The sequence below is a fragment of the Lycium barbarum genome, chromosome 10 (assembly GCF_019175385.1).
Source record: "Lycium barbarum isolate Lr01 chromosome 10, ASM1917538v2, whole genome shotgun sequence".
NCBI lineage: Eukaryota > Viridiplantae > Streptophyta > Magnoliopsida > Solanales > Solanaceae > Lycium > Lycium barbarum.
Window position 1 is genome coordinate 30,784,298 of NC_083346.1, and position 23,117 is coordinate 30,807,414.

The window sequence follows — 23,117 nt, forward strand, 5'->3', positions numbered from 1 at the left end:
ACTCAGTTAACCTCATATAGGATCTCTAGTTTCACTCAGAATTACACTGCAATTACGTTATGACAAAAACAGACCGATCACTCTAATTATAGTTAGACCATTTGCGTTGGTTGCTAAAGTACCAAATACCCTTTGTTTATTTGAGCATGAGATTGGCTATGCTTTCTGGAGATCTCATAGTAGCTATAGTGATTTACGACCTTGGATCATTCAATGCATGATGAATTTGTCGCCATGTCATGCCCAAGACATTTTTCACAAGTCATGCATATTTCTTCTCAAGTAAACTGTGAAAAAGAGCATCTACAACCAGAAAAGAAACATAAGGGAAAAACACCAAGGCATTCAAACTCGTGAAAGATGTTAAATAAATTGACAGTTGGAACAAGTCACCTTTTGAATATGTTACACCAGGATGAACTTCAAGCTGTGAATGAAGATATACAATCAAACAGCTACTGCAGCTTTATCCTCATAAGCAGCTGCATGAACACCGAGAGCAGCTCGACCAGAAGGATCTAGATTCTTGGACCAAGCTGCATCCCATTCTACTGCTTTTGCAGTGCTGCATGCCACACTTGGACCACCTGGAACCGTCTCCCTTGCAGCATTCTGCTCCAAATAACAGTTAAATATATGATAAACCTTGTCAATAAATATCAAGATAGAAGCAAGCATGTTAATGGCCTAACGAATATGGGAAAGAAAGCAGAAAAAGAAAAGATTATTTGGGACAATGTATCATAAATTGGACATGAATAACAAGGAAAAGAAAATATGAAACACCCACCTTGGGGAAATATCGCTCAAAAATAGTTCTGTAGTAGTACCCTTCCTTTGTTGTGGGTGTGTTATGCGGGTAAACGAAATTTGCGTTCACTAACATAGAATCAGAAACCTGGACCAAATATACAAGATGTGTTCAATAATAGCACAAAAGGAAGGGAGAAAGAATGGAAGAGGAAGGAAGAGAAAAGAACAAAAAAGCTCACCAGACTGTTTGCGTGATCTTTCAAACCATCAATCCAACTGTAGCCAACTCCATCACTGAACTGTTCCTTCTGCCTATACAAAATATGCTAAAAGAAAAACAGACGAGGCTCAACAACTTGATCATAATGTCCTTTCATCGTCATTTAGAGCTTGAACTGATATATATACACGATTAACACATGCATATGTTTTACATGAATATATATATGTAAGGTGGAATTTGTACATATAATGCCCTTATATGTGACGCATACAATACGCATCTCGCACATCTGTGCATAAGTGTACACTATGTACTTGGGGTCTGCTTGCCTGTTTATGCAAGTTTTTTGGGCCTGATAGAAGAAAACTAACAAACCTTTGGCAGATAAGGATTCTGATCATCGTCAAAAGCATTGCGTACAACCCACTTTTCTATTCTTCCAAGATCAGGTCTGATCTGTAATGTTTCAAGAAGAGTTTTTTCAGCATATTTTAGTCACTGTACAGAGATACATTAAGTTGTAGGATCATACTAGATGCACAGATAGAGATCAGCAACATCGTAATGAGGTTATGGGTATGAAGTTATATCCAATTCCATATATCAGACCCATTCAAGTAACACTGAACTTGTAATATGGAGAAAAAAATACTTGAGTATAACTTCCATTTTTTGTTTGGCAGAAATTCTCTAGACCTAACATAGGTTGAAACAAGCTTGAGTTTAGAAATAGCTTCAGGAGCGTCAAAAGAGCCAAATAAATTTAATCATGATCCAGAAACACTCTCATCTATTTAGAGGTAAACACAGGAAAGTCGACACATCATAAATTCATGGTGGATCAAAATTGAACTTTTTCTCTTTGAATAATGGTGGTTTCGGTCAACTTGTGTGCACCTCAACTAATCCACCAGGTACCTGCAGCCTCTTACTAGCTCATGTTAATAGGTAACTTTGGCCACCAAGGATTAAACATATGAGAAGAAATTACCTAACATTTTTTTTTAACTTGAGATTTGAACCGTGGTCTCTCATGACGCTGAAGACTGTTTTTCTACATAACTTGCAGCTAATCTTATTGATATCTTTATCAAAAGTGTCATTTCACTCCCATGTTCATTGAAGGAAGAAAAGGATCTCTCTTTCTTTCTTGGTCTTTGTTTATCTTGTTTTGGTGGTTCGGTGGGGTTAGAGGATTGAGAGGGAAGCAATTACCATTTTCCATTCTGGATCGATGTCCATTGCAACATTGATAAATTCTTTATCCAAGAAAGGTACACGAGCTTCAACACCCCAAGCAGAAGTAGATTTATTGGCCCTCAAGCAATCATAAAGATGAAGTGCTTTAATCTGGATTAACATCAAAGCATCCATCAGAGCTAGAAATAGTTCAAAGAAAAATTCTGGTAAAAATGATAATGTGATCCACCTTTCTACAAGTTTCTTGGTGAAACTCCTCTTTGTTGGGTGCCTTATGGAAATATAAATAACCACCAAAAATTTCATCAGAACCTTCACCAGATAAAACCATTTTCACACCCAAGGACTTTATCTTCCGAGACATGAGAAACATTGGTGTACTGGCTCTGATAGTGGTCACATCATATGTTTCAACATGATATATGACTTCCTCTAGTGCATCAATTCCTTCCTGATGTAGCAATGCAAACACGTATATAGTCAATTTTTAACTTAAGCAGTTATACTCCTGAGAAGGAAAATCAGCTTAGGATGTCTCTTTAGGAAAAGTTACCTGCACTGTAAAGTGAAACTCATGGTGGCGAGTTCCAAGGTAGTCTGCCACCTCTCTGGCAGCTTTCAGATCAGGAGAACCCTAAAATCAAAGAAAGACAACCTAAATTACATTGACAAAAGCAAAATATAAAACAAAACAAAAGAAAAAATATGCTACAAATATCAAAAAGATGGATAAAACGCTCGTCTCAGAACTCCATCAATCACACCAAATGGCTTCCGAAAAATCTCTAAATCTTGTGTGGTTGTGGACAATAACAGACCTACTGAATAAGGAAGCTAAACAGTTTTAAGTACACTAAATCTGCCAAATTTGGCATCATGAGAGGTGTTGACAGAGTTAAGCACAGGTAATCTAAGTGCAGCAATTAGAAAATTTTGAACAGATGTAGGTTTAGTTTAGAGCAATGACTGTGATCAGTTCTGATCATCTTCTAAAGTTAATACTTAATAGACACTCAGAAGATTCCAAAATCCCGCATATACAAGATAGTAGCACCTTTTCAGGACCGATCATGAAAAAAATAAGCGAGTTAATAGTACCAAACCTTGCAACCGGAGTTAAATTTCCAATCTCCAAAGTAAGCAAGACATGAAAACAAGAAGGATACAACAGCAACAAGAGAAATAAACTCAAACAACAAGAGAAGGAAATCCAGGATAGACTAAAGTCATATCAGAATTAACCACAAGGCCAAAAGGAAATAGACAAATCCTAATGGTAAGATTCATTTCGTGCAAAGGCATTTGGTATCTCATTTGGAGAATTTCCGTTTTGCTATTACTTTGCCAATCCTGTATATGGAACAGGTGAACGGGTCCAGAACCTCCATGTTATAATAAAGCTATCAATTTCCAAAACAGAGCAAGTTCGCGTAAGGAAGCATCATCACCTTCAAGCCCACACAAAACGTATGCAACTGTGATCCCCATTGTCGACCAGCTTCTGTATCAGCCAAATAACGGTTAGCCACTGCAGCAACAAGTGAAGAATCCAGTCCGCCTGAGAGAAGCACACCAAATGGTACATCCGTCATGAGTCTCTTAACTACAGCCTGTAAAAAGTAATTGTAAAGAATAAAATTAGCACTTAATGCGGGCATCAACCACCTGTTTCTGCATAGTAAAATTTATTTTCAGCAATGGCATTTCTTTTTCAGTATGTTGGGCCTAAGGGTGTGTATGCCTAGAACTACTCTCCAGTTCCTTCATGGTTGGCACAGAAAGGGTATTCACAAAGCTTCATACTCTCTCTGGAACAGTTCCAGCAGCCATTTAGTGGAATTTGGCTGGAAATAAACAAGAAAATTTTTGGGAACAAAGAATAATCCTTACCAAAAATCAAAAGCAGTTGTATATCTTAACTTAGATTTTGGTGCAACATGACCATAGTAGCTGTAAATGATAGCTCGGCTATTTTGTTAGCGCATTACATAGCTTGTAATGGCTTTCTTATTTTAGTGAAACTGCTCCCAGCGTTCTCTATTTTGGTTTACTAACGAAAGTTACTCCCTCTGTCCCAATTTATGTGGCACCATTTGACTTGGCACGGAGTTTAAGAAAGAAAGGAAGACTTTGAAATTTGTGGTCCAAAATAAGCCTTAGATATTTGTGTGGCTGTAAATCATCTCATAAAGTTAAATTGCTTCTAAATATAGAAAGGTCACATTCTTTTTGGGACAGATTAAAAAGGAGTACAAAGAAGTAGCATTTAATGTACTAAATGGGTAGTAATAGACAGATACTAGAGTGGGTACATAAAAAGAAAATTCCAGGAAAAGCTATTGACACATTTCACACAAAGTTGTACAATTTGCACGTGAAGGTCAAAAAGAAATGATGTATACTCTACAGTCCACATCTATCAACAACTTGCTTTAGCATTTTATCATTTACTTTTGACAAACAAAGGTTTTTTTATAGGGGAAAGTATTACGAACGAGAGGACAATCAAAATTAGCGCTACGTCAAGGATATTAGTCAAGGGGATATGTGTCCTCAAAGAATCCCAAGGACTTTGACGAAGTTCAAAACAGAACAAAGTGAAAGGCGCCTATTCTTTAGGACGTTTAAAGGGCTAGAAGGGATCTGGATACAACAACATACCCGGTGAAATCCCACAATGTGGGGCTCTGGATATTCATCAAAAATCAAGTCTATGTCCTTTATATATGGTCAAATTAAAAATCAAGTCTATGGCAAAAAAAACATGTCTAAGGAGCAACTCATAGTGGCACCGCAATTTTTTATGCAACTTAGAAACAAGCAACATCCCGAATAAACTGACCTTCTCAAAAGCCTTCCGTAAGACAAGGTGATCGTATGGAGTAGAAGGAATGGTTTCCGAAAACCATGGTGGGTTGTACCATCTTCGAAGTCCTCCTACACATATAATCTATTCAGACATAGCATGAATAGTTCTTGAAAGCAAACACTTGGAAGGATGACTTTGATAGCACTGACGATTTTAAACATTCCCTTCACACCAAGACTGAGGTTCACTTTATGTCTATCCAAAAATCGAAATGCTGCGCTCCCCCATCACATACTCCATGATTTAAGCTAATATAAATAATACTCCCGTCATTTGAATCAGAGGAAATACTAATTTATTTGGTATTTTATCTACTGGCTCCTCTAGTTTAAAAACTCAATAGCTCCTTTTGATTGAGGTTTCATTACACTGACCTTCTTTTATCTGGGGCAAATAGAATCTTATCTTAAGTTAAATATTGGAGACTCATTGCACTTACAATTTTCTTTTAATCCATAGAGGGTTCGAACGTAAAATATAATCTGCTTAGCTAGTACATAAGTGCAAAACAAAAGGATTTATGTCAATTAATGTCACCAAAAATACATTCTAGCACCCCACAATCCCAAAAGACTCCTCAAGTTTGAAGCTGCATTGATTACCCGAAAAGCAATTATTATTATTTTTTGATAATTGTGGTATCCAGACCAGCTTGCACACCTTGACTAATTTCACAGGGTACTTGCTACCTCCTAACAGCACAAGTAGGTGGCAGAAACAATTTTGTCCAACAATAACATGTAGATCTTACTCTTATGGTTGATCAAGAGATAATTAATTACACCTTCATTAAGGGTTTTAAGATTGCTTACAACAGGGTCCAAAAAATATGCAATAACCAGGAAAAGTCTGTTGACCATACAGGAAACATGATCAACTATCAAGATGAACGAAATACAAGCATAGAGATGAACTTCATATGGGCATACCATTTTTGCTTGAATAAATATGACCGGGAAGGAAGCTAACAAATCGCTCACAATCATCACTTAAGGCTTTCATCTCTGAGGAAAACCATATGGACCCTGCATAACATAAAAGTAATATTTATTTCAAGTCATTGCTTGCATATGCATATGCAAAGTTGTTTAAATTTTAAACTCAAGCAGTCTAAAGACTAAATTAAATGATCCAATGGAAGCTTTTGTTATTTCCTGTATATGCAGAAAGAGCTGAAAGCAAATTGTGGAAAGATAAAATTATGGATATGGGCAACAATGTGAATGTACATCAGCAGTTGTTTAGACTGACTACTCAAAACAACTCGAAATAAAACAAACATATCTGTCCACTTCAATGTGTAAGCTTCCAAGTCAAACAGCTACATTCTACCTTATGTATCTCCTTTTCCATTGAAAGTGAAATATGTAACACCAAAAACACACTTCATTTTTCTACTCAAGGCATTAAGAAGCAACTCAGAATCAGTAAGGCTTTTGCAATCCATATGAATACAAAGTGTAGTCCAATGTATACATGGGCTACACACACTAAAAAGATGGACTAAACTTGGAAGGACTAACACAGTAATACCATAAAGAGAATGAAGAGCTGCATCTATTAGAAAAATGAAATGACATGCGCATCTGACATTCATTACCATTTACGATCAAAGGGACACATAAAATCAACCATCCACTAAAAGTAAGAGATGACAATGATGGTGGAGATGAGGATGAGGATCTGGTGACGATGAAGGCGAAATTTTTGAGGTGGAAGAGCTTCTAGAAGTTTGTTAAGGAGACCCAAAGGAAATAAAGAAGCCTGGCCTTTACTTTAAGGTGTGTTGGAAGGGTTATGGCCCTGATGAAGACACTTGGGAGCCAATAGACCGTTTAGATGGTTGCCAAAAGAAAATAAAGGACTTTCTGACCAAGGGCTTCAAAGCAAGTGTTTTGCCATTACCTGGGGAAGTAAACGTCATATATGGGGGCCCTCCTTGCCTGGGCATAAGTAGATTTAATCGTTTTTAGGAACTCAGAGAATCCATTAAAAGATCAGAAAAATAAACAGCATGAAGTATTCATGGGCATTGATGAGTTTTTGAAACCAAGGTTCGTGGTAATGGAAATGTGGTGGACTTGGACAGGTTTGCACATGGTTTCCCCCGAAGATATGCATTGAGCAAACTAGTTAGAATGAACTACCAAGCACGGATGGGAATGATGGTAGCTTGGGTGTATGGACTTCCACAATTTTGTATGCGTGTCTTCATGTGGGGTGTTCTTGCCACGGTATCCATTGCCAACACATAATGTTTTGAGAGGTGGCATTCCCACAGAATTTGATTAAATGCAATAGAATCTAAAGAGAGCCTGAAGGTCAAGCTAAAGAAAGAACTTTTTTCTTGAGGATGTACTCTCATATCCTCATCCAGACAAAATGGTTGCCAATAGAACAATTTCAGGTACGTTGGAAGGGTTATGACCCTGATGAGACACTTGGGAGCCAATAGAAGGCTTTGATGGTTGCCAAAAGAAAATAAAGGACTTTGTGACCAAAGGATTCATAGCAAGTGTTTTGCCATTACCTGGGGAATTAGACGTCATATATGAAGCCCTACTTGCCAGGGCACAAGTGGATTTAATCGTTTTAGGAACACGAAGAATCCATTACAAGATCCGAAATATAAACAGCTTGAAGTATTCATGGGAATTGAAGAGTTCTTGAAACCAAGGTTCGTATTAATGGAAAATGTGGTGAACTTGGTCGGGTTTACACATGATTTCCTCGGAAGATATGCATTGAGCAGACTTGTTAGAATGAACTGCCAAGCACGTATGGAAACGATGGTAGCGGGGGTGCGAGGACTTCCACAATTTTGTATGTGTCTCTTCCTTCGGAGAAATTGCCACTATATTTATTGCCCACATATAATGTTGTTGTGATGGGTGGTATTCCCACAGAATTTGATTAAATGCAGTAGAGTAAGAGGGCCTGAAGGTCAAGCTAAAGAAAGAACTTTTCTTGATGATGCACTGATGAGCCAAGGAACGAAATGGTTGCCAATAGAATACTTTAAGGAACATTGGAAGGGTTATGACCCTAATGAAGACACTTGGGAGCCAATAGAGGGCTTCGAAGTTTGCCAAAAGAAAATAAAGGACTTTGTGACCACGGGCTTCAAAACAAGTGTTTTTCCATTACCTGGGAAGCAGACGTCATATATGGGGGCCCTCCTTGGCAAGGCATAAGTTGATTTAATCGTTTTAGGAACTCAAAGAATCCATTACAAGATTGGAAAAATAAACAGCTTGAAGTATTTATGGGCATTGAGGAGTTCTTGAAATCAAGGTTCGTGTTAATGGAAAATGTGGTGGACTTGGAGAAATTTGCACATGGTTTCCTCGGAAGATATGCATTGAGCAGACTTGTAGGAATGAACTACCAAACATGGACGAGAATGATGGTAGGAGGGGTGTATGGACTTCCACAATTTTGTATGCGTGCCTTCATGTGGGGTGCTCTTCCTTCAGAGAAATTGCCACAATATCCGTTGCCCGCACATAATATTGTTGCGAGGGGTGGCATTCCCACATAATTTGATTACATGCAAAAGTATATGAAAATGGCCTGAAGGTCAAGCTAAAGAATATAGGTACCTAAAAAATCCATTACAAGATCCAAAAAATAAACAACTTAGAAGTATTCATGGGCATTGAGGAGTTCTTGAAATCAAGGTTCGTGTCAATGGAAAATGTGGTGGACTTGGTCAGGTTTGCACATGGTTTCCTCAGAAGATATGTATTGAGCAAACTTGTTGGAATGAAGTACCAAGCAAGGATGGGAATTATGGTGCCTCGGGTGTATGGACTTCCACAATTTTGTATGCATGTCTTCATGTGGGGTGCTCTTCCAAAAGAGAAATTGCCACAATATCCGTTGCTCACATATAAGGTTGGTGTGAGTGGTGCCATTCTCAAAGAGTTTGATTAAATGTAGTAGAATAAGAGGAGAGCCTGAAGGCCAAGCTAAAGAAAGAACTTTTTAGTGAGGATGCACTCTCAGATCCTCGTCCCGCAGAAAATAAAGAGCCAAGAGACAAAATGGTTGCCTATAGAATACTTTTAGGTACATTGGAAGGGTTATGGCCCTGATGAAGACATTTGGGAGCCAATAGAGGGCTTCGATGGTTGCCAGTAGAAAATAAAGGACTTTGCTTACCAAGGGCTTCAAAGCAAGTGTTTTGCCATTACCTGGGGAAGTAGACGTCACATATGGGGCCCAAATACCAGGGCATAAGCGGATTTAATCATTTTAGGAACTCAGCGAATCCATTACAAGATCCGAAAAATAAACAGCTCGAAATGCGGTGGACTTGGTCAGGTTTGCACATGGTTTCTGCGAAAGATATGCATTGAGCAAACTTGTTAGAATAAACTACCAAGCATGGATGGGCCTGATGGTAGCGGCGATGTATGGACTTTCACAATTTTGTATGTGTGTCTTCGTGTGGGGTGCTCTTCCTTCAGAGAAATTACCACAATAGTCGTTTCCCACACATAATATTGTTGTGAGGGGTGCCATTCCCAATGAATTTGATTAAATGCAGTAGAGTATGAAGAGGGCCTGAAGGTCAAGCTAAAGAAAGAAATTGTTTTTAGGATGCACACTCAGATCTTCCTCCCGTGGAAAATAATGAGCCAATGGATGAAATGGTTGCCAATAGAACACTTGAACGTTGGAAGGGTTATGGCCTGATGGAGACACTTGGGGGCCAATAGAGGGCTTCAATGGTTACTAAAAGAAAATAAAGGACTTTGTGATGAAGGACTTCAAAGCACGTGTTTTGCCATTACCTGGGGAAGTAGACGTGATATATGGGGGCCATCCTTGGCAAGGCATAAGTGAATTTAATTGTTTTAGGAACTCAAAGAATCCAGTACAAGATCGAAAAAATAAAAAGCTTAAAGTATTCATGGGCATTGTGGAGTTCTCAAAACCAAGGTTCTTGTTAATGAAAAATGTAGTGGACGTGGCCAAATTTGCACATGGTTTCCTCAGAAGATATGCATTGAGTTGACTTGTTGGAATGAACTACCAAGCATGGATGGGAATGATTGTTACTGGGTGTACGGACTTCCACAATTTTGTATGCGTGTCTTCATGTGGGGTGCTCTTCCTTCAGAGAAATTGTCACAATATTTGTTGCCCACACATAATGTTGTTGTGAGGGGTGGTAATCCCATAGAATTTGATTAAATGCAGTAGAATACGAAGAGGGCCTGAAGGTCAAGCTAAAGAAAAAAAAAATCTTGAGGATGCACTCTCAGATCCTCCTCCTGTGGAAATAATGAGCCAAGGGACGAAATGGTTGCCAATAAAATACTTTAAGGTACGTGGAAAGGTTATGGCCCTGATGAAGACACTTGGGAGCCAATAGGGGGCTTAGATGGTTGGCAAAAGAAATAAAGGACTTTTTGACTAAGGGCTTCAAAGCAAGTGTTGTGCCATTACCCGTGGAAGTAGGCGTCATATATGGGGGCCATCCTTCGCAAGGCATAAGTGGATTTAATCATTTTGGGAACTCAAAGAATCCATTACAAGATCTGAAAAATAAACAGCTTGAAGTATTCATGGGCATTGAGAAGTTCTTGAAACCTAGGTCCATGTTAATGGAAAATGTGGTGGACTTGGTCAGTTGCACATGGTTTCCTCGGAAGATATGCATTAAGTTGACTTATTGGAATGAACTACCAAGCACGGATGGGAATGGTGGTAGTTAGGGTGTATGGACCTCCATAATTTTGTATGTGTGTCTTCATGTGGGGTGCTCTTCCTTCAGAGAAATTTCCACAATGTCCGTTGCCCACACATAATATTGTTGTGAGGGGAATTTGATTAAATGCAGTAGAATACGAAGAGGGTCTGAAGGTCAAGACAAAAAAAGAACTTTTTCTTGAGGATACACTCTCATATCAACTTTTTCTTGAGGATACACTCTCATATCCTCCTCCCGTGGAAAATAATAAGCCAAGGGGCAAAATGGTTGCCAATAGAATACTTTAAGGTACGTTGGAAAGGTTATGGCCATGATGAAGACACTTGGGAGCCAATAGAGAGCTTAGATGGTTGGCAAAAAGAAAATAAAGGACTTTGTGACCAAGGGCTTCAAAGCAAGTGTTTTGCTATTACCCAGAAAGTAGACGTCATATATAGGGGCCCTCCTTGCCAAGGCATAAGTGTATTTAATCGTTTTAGGAACTCAAAGAATCCATTACAACAGCCGAAAAATAAACAGCTTGAAGTATTCATGAGAATTGAGGAGTTCTTGAATCCAAGGTTCGTGTTAATGAAAAATGTGGTGGACTTGGTCAGGTTTGCACATGGTTTCCTCGGAAGATAGGCATTGAGCAGACTTGTTGGAATTAACTACCAAGCATGGTGGGAGTGATGGTAGCTAGGGTGCTCCACAATTATGGACTTCACAATATCTGTTGCCCACACATAATGTTGTTCTGAGGGGTGGCATTCCCACAGAATCTGATTAAATGCAGTAGAATATGAAGAGGGCCTACAGGTCAAGCCAAAGAAACTTTTTTCTTGACGATGCACCCTCAGATCCTCCTCCCGTTGAAAATAATGAGCCAAGGGACAAAATGCCATATATTGATGAGCCCAAGTATGACTTTCAAGGTTTCATAAGATCAAGGAGGGGTGGTGCATTGACTACTCTTTTGTATGATCATCGGGCTCTTCAGTTAAATGAAGATGACAATCAACGTGCATGTCAAATTCCCAAGCAATAGGGTGCAAACTTCAAGGACTTGCCCGGGGTTTGTGTTGGTGCTGACAATGTTGTTGAATGGGATCCCAATGTGGAAAAAGTAAAACTTACTTGGGGAAAGCCTTTGGTCCCCAAATATGCGATGAGTTTTGTTCGTGGAACTTCACCAAGGCCATTTGGTCGTTTATGGTGTGACGAAATTGTTTCAACAGTTGTTACAAGAGCAGAGCCCCACAATCAGGTCATATGACATCCACTGCAGGATAGAGTGCTTACTATCCATGAAAATGCACGGTTGCAAGGTCTCCCTGACTACTACAAATTTACGGGACCAATAAAAGAAAGGTACAAACAATTAGTTTAGGGTATTCTTTAGCATTGGCATTGAAATGATTGTCCGGACAGAAACCGTTACTGTCATTGCCACTTAATTTTCCATGTCTACAAGAACTGGTCTCCAATGAGGAGTCTCTAGATAAACTCTAATTATCTGACCATCACACAAGCTATTCACCCCTTGGAAGAATTTGGGGCCGATCATTCCAATTTCAATCATTCATTAGTTTACTTCAAGCAGTTGTTGCAATGGAAGTTCTGCATTATATTTTTTAAGTTGCTAAATTAGGCCAATGGAGAAGTTGGAAAAGGAATTGAGTTCTTGCATGTATCATTTATTGCTATATTCAGATTGGCGTAAATGAATGCAACTGAATGCAATTGTTTGAAGAAAAAAAAGGTGTGGATAGAGTTGCTAAATTGTTAAGTCAACTGCATCAGGTGCAAGGCTTCACGGATTATGATGATTCATTGGTATGGAAAGGGTCAAATACCAGGATGTTTACAGTTAATTCAGCCTACAGAATTCTGATGGGCAACAGCCAGGATGACAGAGGATGGGCCTGAAAACAGATCTGAAAAATAAATGCACCTTCTAAGGTGCTATGTTTTGTATGGCTAGGGGATAGACAAGACTTTAAGGAGGGGTTACCGGCTGATCTCCAGATGCTATCTATGTGAAAAAAGATATTCACATCTATTCCTACACTGTGTTGTTACTTCTCAATTATGGCACACGTTCCCGAGTACTGTTAATATGAACTGGGTTATGCCAAAGGTATCAGTTGAACTTCTGAGATGTTGGGGTGGAGTAGTTGGTGGTGTTAATCAGAAGAAATAGTGGCAAAAGATTCCAGCACACCTATGGTGGACAGTCTGGATGGAAAGGAACTTCAGGTGTTCTGAGGACAAAAGGAACTCCATCTAGAGAATAAAATTGAACTATATATTACTTTTTCCTTTTTGGTGATAAGGAAGTCCTGACTCCATGCTTGATATCATAGAATCCCTATAGGTTTTGTTGTAAGGGATTTCATATTTTGATATTCTGGAGATTGTATTCTGTTTTCCTTTACCAGCACTAACTTTGTGCTGTTCTTTTAATGAAATGTTACCATTATTAAAAAAGTGCAATCTATATCATCTAAAAGCTTAAGTGGTTAGAAAGAGCACACTTTTATTTAGGCATAATACATAAACAGACCCTTAAACTTGGTCTCTGCTGGCAAGTATGCCCTCCAACTTTGGGTGTGCACAACTAGGCACCTCAACTTGTATAAAGTCGAACAAATAAACACAAATGCTGACGTGGCAATGACATGCCAATGACGTGGCCCTCCAAAATTTATGTGCCACATCAGTGCCACGTCAGCATTTGTGTTCATATGTTCAACTTTAGACAAGTTGAGGTGCTTACTTGTGCATACCCAAAGTTAAAGGGCATACTTGCCAGCTGAGGCCAAGTTTAAGGGCCTGTTTATGTATTATGCCTTTTATTTACTTAATTGTATTCTCAACATGTCTCCTCAAATGAGGACCTGATTCTTTTCACGGTCCAAGTGCATGGAAATTCTTTTAGATAATGAGTGGCAAAAAGACTCAAACCCAGGACTTCTGCCTGCCTTGATACCATATTGAAGAGTGTAATCATCTCATCTAAATGTTTAAGTTGTCAGAGAGAGCACACTTTTATTTACTTAATTATATTCTCAAAAGTTGCTTTACACTCGAAACACCTAGATCTTCTTTCTCTCCATAGTACCCAACATACACAGGCAGGGATCGTTTTCTAGATTTTCTTGAGTTTGTTGTTTCTTCCGTTAAGGCTCCAACATAGCAGTAAATCTTTCACAAAGTTAGGCATGACCCAATTCAGTTTAATTATAACTGAGAGAGATGCCAGAAATTGCTAACCTATCCGGCAGTGTATAAAGAGGTGGCTTCCTTCTCGTCATGTTAATTACCTGATAGCATATGCTGCTCATAACTATGCCCCTTCTTTAGAGATTGCTCTCAGTAAGGCAAGCTTCACGAGTCACTTTGTAAGGGCTTTGGTTTTCCATATTTTCCTTCAGAGCCAGTTTGGAAAAAGTTGTTTTCCCTGTTCGACCATGTGTAACAGGATTTTACATAGAAAATCCCTTGTCTTTGCACCTTCCAAATAAGAGAATCAAGATGTTCAACCGTAAGAGTCACAACCTTCGAGTCATGCAGCAATATGGTCAATCTTGGTATCTCATCAAAACATTGCATTCTGAATTTCAAATTCAAGTTGCCATAGTTCCAGCACCAAAGCACTGACTTCCCAACATCCATAATGAGGTTGTAAAGATCAGGGAAGGTGAACTTTAGAAGAGAGTGTCTTATTCACCCATCATGCAGCATTACATCTTCCTCTCATCTCCTTTCCATTATTAGAATTCGCTTGATGTGTTTGGTCCAATGAAGTTTTTCTTCTGATCTTTCTTGAATATCAGAGCTAACTTGATTTTGCTACATGCATTACAAGACATGTTCAATTGAACATCTAATCGTTTTTGGGTTTGAGGCTCTTTCCATAGGCTCACTCTTCCTTTTCAATTCAAATTATTAACTGTTTTTTAAAGCTTAGTTTGTTCAATTGTTTGAATTTCACCTTCACTCTTTGCCACGTTTTTGTTGAGCGACCCTTTTGTGGACCAAAATGAGGCCCTACACTTTTTAACCTGTTTTGGACCAGTTCAAAATTTGAACCAGGCCCGCGCTAACTTTGGTGTTAAATTTTGCAAACTTTATCTGTTAGCAGCAGATGTGTCTGGATTCTGCCCCTGGTTCCTTCTCAAGCAATGACCGCAAACAACTTCACCTTACTTTATTTGAAACAACGATAAATTTCTGTAATCCGAGCCTTAGTTTTGTTTACCTGAAAACGACGATGACTGGAATTTGGGCTAACATTCCCATCTTTGGCGAAAGCCATAATAGAACTATTTATCTTCTAACAAAACTTAGCTCGTCACCTTCCTTCGGTCCTTCACAATGATCTTATCCGATATATATCCTTGGCCAGGATCAATTTCAAGAATCCTCCACAAATATCACAATTAAAGAAACAAGTCCAGGCAACATGGATGGCCAAGAAAGCCTACTGTCCTCACCACTCAAATCCTTTTCTTCCTCCTCAGCTTTAGACAACCCATCCTGAATGCCAACAATCAAATAGTAGGTAGCCCTTTTTCATCTATAGCAATTCCCTCCAAAGAATACAATCTATTTCCAACTCTATGACAGTTAGAAAAGGAATAAGGTGTCCCCCAAGCTCAAAGCTCCACCCAAAACAAAAAAATTCTTAGCCTATAGTTTCCAAAATCGAATATCACATCTGTTGATCCCTTTTATTTAGCAAACTGACACATGACTTAACAATTTTTTCTCTTCTCTGTTTCTCCAAATTAAAAATGCTCTAAACCAGATTTATGTACTGACATTTTCCATCAGGTGATTAAGCCGGCAACGCTGCTGCCTTCTTATAGGACTTTAAAACAAACACCAATATCTTGCTAGCCATTTCTCTTATAACTGATGGTTGGAGTTCCTTAGTCGTACCTCACATCGTTGTATAGCTAGGGTTAAGTTAATGTTGCTTCACATGATGTACGTTTTAGTCGCTGGAGTGATAGACTCGCTGAAGTTTGGGTTAAACTAGCAAATATAGATGTTCTTGTTACAGTGTTCATCACTCTGGCAAGAACTACATATATGAGAGTGTCCTATTATACATCATTTGTTTGTGAGACAGCATAAATAAGAATTATAGTAGGAAAAATCACAAGGAAACAACAAAGGGACTTCACATAAGTTAATGTTGCTTCACACACTGTACGTATTAGTTGCTGGAGTGATAGACTCGCTGAAGGTTGGGTTAAACTAGCAAATATAGATGTTCTTGTTACAGTGTTCATCACTTTAGCAAGAACTACATATATGATAGTGTCCTATTATACATCATTTGTTTGTGAGACAGCATAAATAAGAATTATAGTAGGCAAAATCACGAGGAAACAACAAAGTTCACATAACTAACAGACAATTTATCGAAAGGGTAATATGCCAAAGAAAAATTATACAAAAAAGCTACATACCATCAAGGCCCCACCCCATATAAAGGGGTGTAATGCCAATGGCATCCCGAGCAGCGATGTAACTTTTATCGCGGGTGTCAAGAAGAACAAAAGAGAACATCCCATCCAACATGTCGACGAAGTTTTCTCCATATTCTTCATACTGCCAAAGGTATATCCCACAGTACATATACAGTAAGATAGAAATTATGACAGGAAACCTTATTTCTTACTAGAGTTCATGTTTTCCTCTAAAGATGAGAACTTTTTTAAGTCTTGGTATTTTGAAATCATTCAACCAGCAGAAACTGAGAAGTCATGTATATTTATCTAACTATATTCTTAAAGTACTTACAAGATGGGCAATAACTTCACAGTCACTGCCAGTTCGAAATTGATGGGACTTCAGTTTTTCCCGTAATTCCATATGGTTATAGATCTCCCCGTTAACCTAAAAGCAAAAGGAGCAGATATCAATCTTATGGAAGAAAGATTTGTCAAAATCAAGCTATGGAAGAAGGTTATCCAGACAAAGAAGGCTCCTGAAAAGTGTGTATATTAGTTTTTAGCTATTTGACAGGGAAACTTATCTAGAACACCAAAAATAAAAATAACGCATCATAAAAATACTCATACCACCACTAGCACTTTATCATACAGTTAATGCAAATGACAGACTTTTTTTTTTTTTTGATAAGGTAAATAGTTTATTAACAAATGGGGAAATCCCCGTATACAAGCCGTATACCAAAAGGAGAGAATCTTCACCTAAATATGATTCTCAACAAAAGAGACCCAATCCTCAGCAAATGACAGAATTATATCTTCTGCAAGCTTTTTGCCTGCACATTTATCTTTTGAATTTCAACCCAAAAAATGCAATCATGCACATCATTCCTGTATCCTAACACAAATGATACCATTTGAACTACAAAGATCAAACCATCTAAGTTTGTGTGTTGCTTCAGTAATTGATGATCCAATAAAAATAAATTACCCTTTTTTATAACTGAAGAATCCCCAAGAGCCAGTGGTGAACAGTTCCAAATAAGTAAATAATGAGCCCGGCCCATAACAATTAAAAAAAATAATGAGCCCACCCCTCTATCCTTCTCCACTTAAACAAATTACCTATTTAGATACTGCATGAATGCACTATAAAGCACAAATAGAGAAAGTATTCAAGAAATATTGAGAATTTTGTAGTCAAAAGAAATAACTATTGAGGTTTCTAAATAGCAATAGTGTCATATCAGATTGGATAGTGCCAATGTTTAAATGTTGTTTAACCACATTCTCTGATAATGCTACATATCTCTCCTAAAGTTGACCCTCAAATTTGTGTTAATGGCTTTTGTTTTTTAATTAAAAGGTAACGCAACCACAATTTGGAAAAACGAAGGCCAGATTCATCCCGGTTGATATAAAGCACAAAGGAAAAATACAGGGGATGTAATTTGGAGAAGCAGCAGCTTTCAGGAAGAGACCAAAAGCTTTTACAAAAGAAGAATGTGCTTCAAAAAGTTCAATAGATGAGTTGGCATAATCCTGACAATGTGAGAAGCTCACACAATTGTTTACGTTCTTTTAAACAAAACTCACACAATTTATTACTTAATCACCCCACTTCAACGGACACTTATTAAAAAAAATCGCTCACCTTAACAAATTTTGCAAAAGCACAATTTTTAGTGTTATGCTACTAATTTGCGTTTCAATATATGTCGCACGATTTGAATGGGCGCGGTGTTTAAGAAATAAAGAAAGACTTTTTTGGACTTATGGTCTTAAACATGAGGTTTTTGTGGCTATAGTAGCAAGTCAAAGAAAGAAAAGACTTTTTTGAACTTGTGGTCTTAAACATGAGATCTTGTGGCTATAATAGCATGTCTTTAAGAGTTAAATGGTGAAGATCAAATTCAATTGTTTCCAAATATAGAAGGTATCATTGTTTTTGGGATGGACTAATAAGGAAATAATTCTCCATATTATGGAATGGAGGAGTAATATATGGCTGCGAGGAGAGAATTATTCATTCTGTATGAATCTGATTTACTTATAGAAGATAGGGTATCGTATTATGAAAGGAGAGTGCAGCTCAAACCCAAGATTTCCATCCGCTCTGTCAAAAACAATTTTTTTTGTCTAATACTATGTTAGATTGTGTGGCTTCACCTCATATACGAAGATAAGTTGCTAGCAGGAAGAAATTTTGCTTACCACTGTTCAGCTAATTGATCATTTTTCTCAAATGACTTGAATTTTACAAGGGCACAGGGCCATAGCGTTCGTCCTAGGAATATTTAAAACCCATAACAAATTTTGAGGGTATGAAAGACATAAAACAAACAGCAGATAAAAAGGAGCTGCTTTCTTGAAAGAATTCATAAGCTAAACTAATAACTGAGTGAAAGCATGATAGTTATGCAGCAACACTACCCTTAAAGCTTATCACCTTTTTCCTTCATAATGCTCTTAATAACCACTTCAGCAGGAAAAGAAGAAAAGGTTTTTCGCCTCAATTCCTTCATCCATTTTCTATATCCAGTATCCCATTATGTTTGCTAGTTAATATTTCCATTCATTGCATCAACTCTTTAAAAAGATCAAGTTAGGCACGCAAACAAGTTTGTGCTCTGTATCTAATACATTGCTGATAAGTTGATCAAAATACCGCCTAGACCTTCACATCAACATTTTAAAGATCACAAATTGGAAAAGCAATTCATTTTGGGCATTGCACAACCTCAAAGTATAAAACAAGTCAGGAAAGTGAAACTCAGGGGAATGGGATTTAACTTGTGTTGCATAGACAAGTTGTACTGCTACATGACCCGCAGATGTTTCAATAAACTGAGAGTAAATAATGATAACGGTAAATTCTCTATGTTCACCTAGTCAATTGCCTGGTTACTTGTCTTTACCACAGATGTTGCTAAAATAAAGAACTAAAAGTTTTGAATCACAAATCCTTTGTTTTACAGGAGTCACTGTAAAGTAGAGAAAATTTACCCTAAAAGAAAAGTGTGTACTATAGAAGATCAAAAGACACAAACTTTGTCCAAAGTCCATTTACTGCTATAATATTGAAGTATTTAAGTATTATACAGTAAATATTTTCCTACCGCAACAATAATGGTCTTGTCCTCATTATACAGTGGCTGATCTCCAGAAGTTGGGTCCACTATTGCCAACCGTTGATGAGCAAGATAACAGTCATCATGGGTATGCAATCCACTCCAATCAGGTCCTCTGTGGCGCAACCTACAATTAACATCACATAAAAGACAGGTTAGGAAGATTTCATGTAATAAAAATCCTGTCTACTACAACGTAGAATATGAGACAGTAGTAATAATTAATGCTCATCAAACTCGAAAAGCCCAGAGAATTGTATTCAGAGCCCAACCCAAGATCAATTAAGAGAAGCGACGAAGTACGCAATTTATAATATTAGAATTGGGAGTTGAAAGATGGGATACTAAAGACATTGTGGATCAGCATTAGCATCATGGCTACAAAATGAATGAGATGGTTTACATGATTGTCCTCAAGATTGAGATGTTTTACATGATTGTCCTCAAGATTGGAACAATGTCCCTTGTGAGAAAAAAAAAATGTATATGACACACAGCAAGAGAACGGTGAAGTCCCTCCAAGTTCTACTTCTTTGAAGTATGAAGTCTCCAAAAGCTGTTAATAAGATGCTTAATTCAGACACAAGAGTAAACTTAAGTCTCGTATAGGAAGTCATTCTGAATGGAAAAGTATATGTTATTTAGGGGAAAATATCACCTGTAAACAGTTCTCAAGTATTGAAAACTCTCAGAAAAGCAGGAAGAGCTGAGAAAGTTAATTACATCCTATTGTATTAGTTATTAAATCTCTCATTTCGTGAGAAACAACACCAAAGAAGAAAAGAAACCTTTTGGTACCATGTGCCTCAAAGCAGACTAGATTTTCTTCCATCTATTAACTAAGATGAAAGTCCTTCAAAGCTACTTTTTGGGGGAAAAGCCTCACATGTTATCATCTGTTCAGTAACCTAATAGCAGAGCATATCATGCCTTAACCAACATCCCCACCAATTTCACAGTGACATAATCTGGTAAATCTGTCTTCTGACTAAAAATATGTAGCTGGTTTTCCAGGCATTAGTGACAACTTCCATTTTCAAAGATGATTCTTTAGTATTCTAATATTTGATCCAAGTTTTTTAACGCAATTCAATAACTAACACTCATAACCCAACAAGCAAAAAATGTTATTCCCTTTGTCCCAATTTACGTGACACTTTTCACTTTTCGAGAGTCAAACAAGAAAAAAATTTATCGCGATTTATTCGTATGCCCTTTAAATATTTTAAATTGTTAATTATTGTAACTTATAGTACTTTTTATGTAGTTTATAATACGTAAATTATTTTTTCAAAAACTTAAAGATTGTATTTCCGAATTCACAGTGAAGTTTCACTCTCGAAATCCGAACTGTGTCACATAAATTGGAAAGAAGTGTAACTTTTGTCAAGGAAATCAAATATAATACATTTGAGACTCAAAAGAGAAAAAAGAAAACAACAACTATAACAAAAACAAATCTAAGACCAACAAATCCACGAATACTAAATCTATAACACATCCATACAATGTGTATATGTAGACATGAAAACTGCCAACACAACACCCAATGTGGTATTAAATTCAAAACAAATAACGGAAAAACAAACAAAATATACAAAACCTTCTAGAAAGTTCGATGATTCTTGAACGTTTAGCCTGAGAATTATCAATGCAACCAAAAACAGCAAGTATTCCACACATTTTTTTTCTCTCTTTTGAAATGAAGAAAAGTGATTACTGGTTACAACGAAATGATAGGAAAGAGGTTGTTTAATATATATATATATGTTGAGTTTAAATTAATCAGAGCCGTTAATTTCTCTGACCAGTTTTGGAAAGATTCCAACTTTAATTAGGGTTTAAGCGATGATTAAGATTCGCTTAGACGGGTCCCATTTAGGATCTGCGCCTCCGGACAAAATTACACTCCGTGTCTATTTTTGAAAAATATTTCCACCACGTAGCCCATACCTTTTATATATTATTATACACTTTTTACGAGGTAGACACATTATGTATAATGCTTTTGCCCCAGGTATAATGTTGTATAATATTATATATTGAGCTTCGTGGCGTAAATTTTTCAAAAGCTGCATATTTTTGAAAATTTCCCCTAAACTCTCTGTCAAATTTGTGGTTGAAAACAAACCTTACACATTTATACGGCTATAAATCATTTCATCAATGGTAAAAGGAAAATTTCAAAGCTAAGTTGTTTCTAATTATATAAATGTGACATTCTTTTCGGGACAGACTAAATAGGAGTGTGCTACATAAATTGAGACAGAATGAATATTTCCTTCATCCTAATTTGTGTGACATATTTTAGTTTACCTAAAATATATTTTTTATTTAAAATAATTTATTTTGATTTTAAATCATAAGTTTTAAGAAGTTTAATCAATTTTATATTTATTCAAATATCACCGCATAATTGAAATTGAGGGAGTTTGTTAATTTAAGCCTACCCCACATCACCTAAATATACATTTTTTGGCTACTTATAATTTTCTCGGTAACAATTTTAGGGTAGAAATATATCAAATTCACCCGACACAAGTAAATAGAATTTCATATTATCTCGTTTCTTACATTTTTTTTATTTTTAATATATTATTTTAAATTTCTCCATTTCTTCTATAGTTCATAAAATATTATGGGTATGCTAGAAACTACTTAAAGAGGTCGAGATTTTTTAGCAAAAAATAAACGATAAACGGATAACTTAAATAGTTTGGAAACATTGGACTAAATATATGTCCAAAGATGACCGAATTTTGTAAATGTCCTTTCAAAAACTTGTATGGACGTATAAGACATGCCCAGGGATAAATTTGACCTCTTTGCAGAAATTATATTGCAGAAGCTTTCATGAATGAAAACAAAAGAATCTATATTATAAGTATCTATCTATCTACATAAAATAGAAGAGGCAAAAGACGAATAAGATGACAAGTGTCACCACCACAAAATAGAATTTAAAAAATTTTAAAACTGAAAAAATTATAAAGTGCACGGTTAAAAAAAATGCTAGGAGCTTGAGCAAATCTATAAGAAAATAAGCAAATAATAAAAATACAAAAATATATAAATTCACAAAAACTGCAAATTTACACAAACCAATAATTTACTACTAATGTTTAATGGGGAGAAAATACTCAAAATACCCCCAACGTTTGACCAAAATCCCAACTACACACCTAACCTTTGCGGGGGTCCTATTACTCCCCTGGACAAATTTTTTCAGTATCAAAATGCCCCTTTTTTGCTGATGTGGACAAGAGCGTGATGCACCGCTCAGTGGCGCATTATAGCCTTTAAAAAACAGCATCTGACGAGTTTTGGAGCGCCAACTAAGCTGCCACATAGATTAATTTTGAACTCCCTCCATTTTTACACCCAAACGGCTACTTCATCTTCTTCTTCACCCCATTTAATACCCATCTCCATTTTTTTGTCAAAAAAGCAAACAACTCCATAACTTCAACCACTCCAATCGTTATACTCCAAAAATCAACACCTTAATCGCTCCAATCGTTGGAAAGAGGTTCGTTAGTTAGGGTTTATTTCTCTTTAAATTTGTTCCTGTGAAATTTATTGTTTTAAATTTCTTGAGTAATTCTTGCTCATATTTAGTCATTTTTCATTTCTTAGGGTTTGTTATGGAAAATATTGACCTTGGTCGATTGTGTATGGATGAGAGTGATCCTATGCTTAGAACCGTGGTCCAATGTCAACACGGGAATTTGTTGCAAATGCAAACTTCTTGGTCTAAAAACAACCCTGGAAG

General features: G+C 37.0%; 1 protein-coding gene and 1 pseudogene across 2 annotated transcripts; one reads left to right on the forward strand and one right to left on the reverse strand.

Moving 5' to 3' along the window:
* Positions 1–251: 251 nt before the first annotated feature.
* LOC132614173 (asparagine synthetase [glutamine-hydrolyzing] 2) lies at positions 252–21,169 on the reverse strand. Of its 2 annotated transcripts, XR_009572199.1 has the most exons (15): positions 20,949–21,169; positions 19,334–19,472; positions 16,564–16,659; positions 16,230–16,371; positions 5,975–6,070; positions 5,019–5,113; positions 3,625–3,786; positions 2,730–2,810; positions 2,406–2,627; positions 2,192–2,326; positions 1,352–1,432; positions 993–1,079; positions 791–898; positions 394–612; positions 252–303 (listed from the first exon to the last, which is right to left on the reverse strand). XR_009572199.1 is itself a non-coding variant. In XM_060328557.1 (14 exons), exons 1-14 carry the CDS (start codon positions 21,026–21,028, stop codon positions 448–450), a joined length of 1,689 nt encoding a protein of 562 aa, XP_060184540.1. In that variant the 5' UTR covers positions 21,029–21,168; the 3' UTR covers positions 352–447. The 2 variants fall into 2 exon arrangements, 1 of the variants encoding a protein (XP_060184540.1); XM_060328557.1 differs by lacking the exon at positions 252–303 and having other exon boundaries at positions 352–612; positions 20,949–21,168.
* On the forward strand, positions 6,180–12,340 carry LOC132615135 (DNA (cytosine-5)-methyltransferase CMT3-like; annotated as a pseudogene).
* Positions 21,170–23,117: the final 1,948 nt, after the last annotated feature.

Excerpts from the sequence above, each read along its gene's own strand:
- LOC132614173 (XM_060328557.1), bottom strand. The coding sequence starts at position 21,028 with ATGTGTGGAATACTTGCTGTTTTTGGTTGCATTGATAATTCTCAGGCT. Across the intron at positions 16,660-19,333 it reads ACAAGACCATTATTGTTGCG|GTTAACGGGGAGATCTATAA; the intron begins GTAGGAAAATAT and ends TTTTGCTTTTAG. Across the intron at positions 899-992 it reads AAGATCACGCAAACAGTCTG|GTTTCTGATTCTATGTTAGT; the intron begins GTGAGCTTTTTT and ends TATTTGGTCCAG.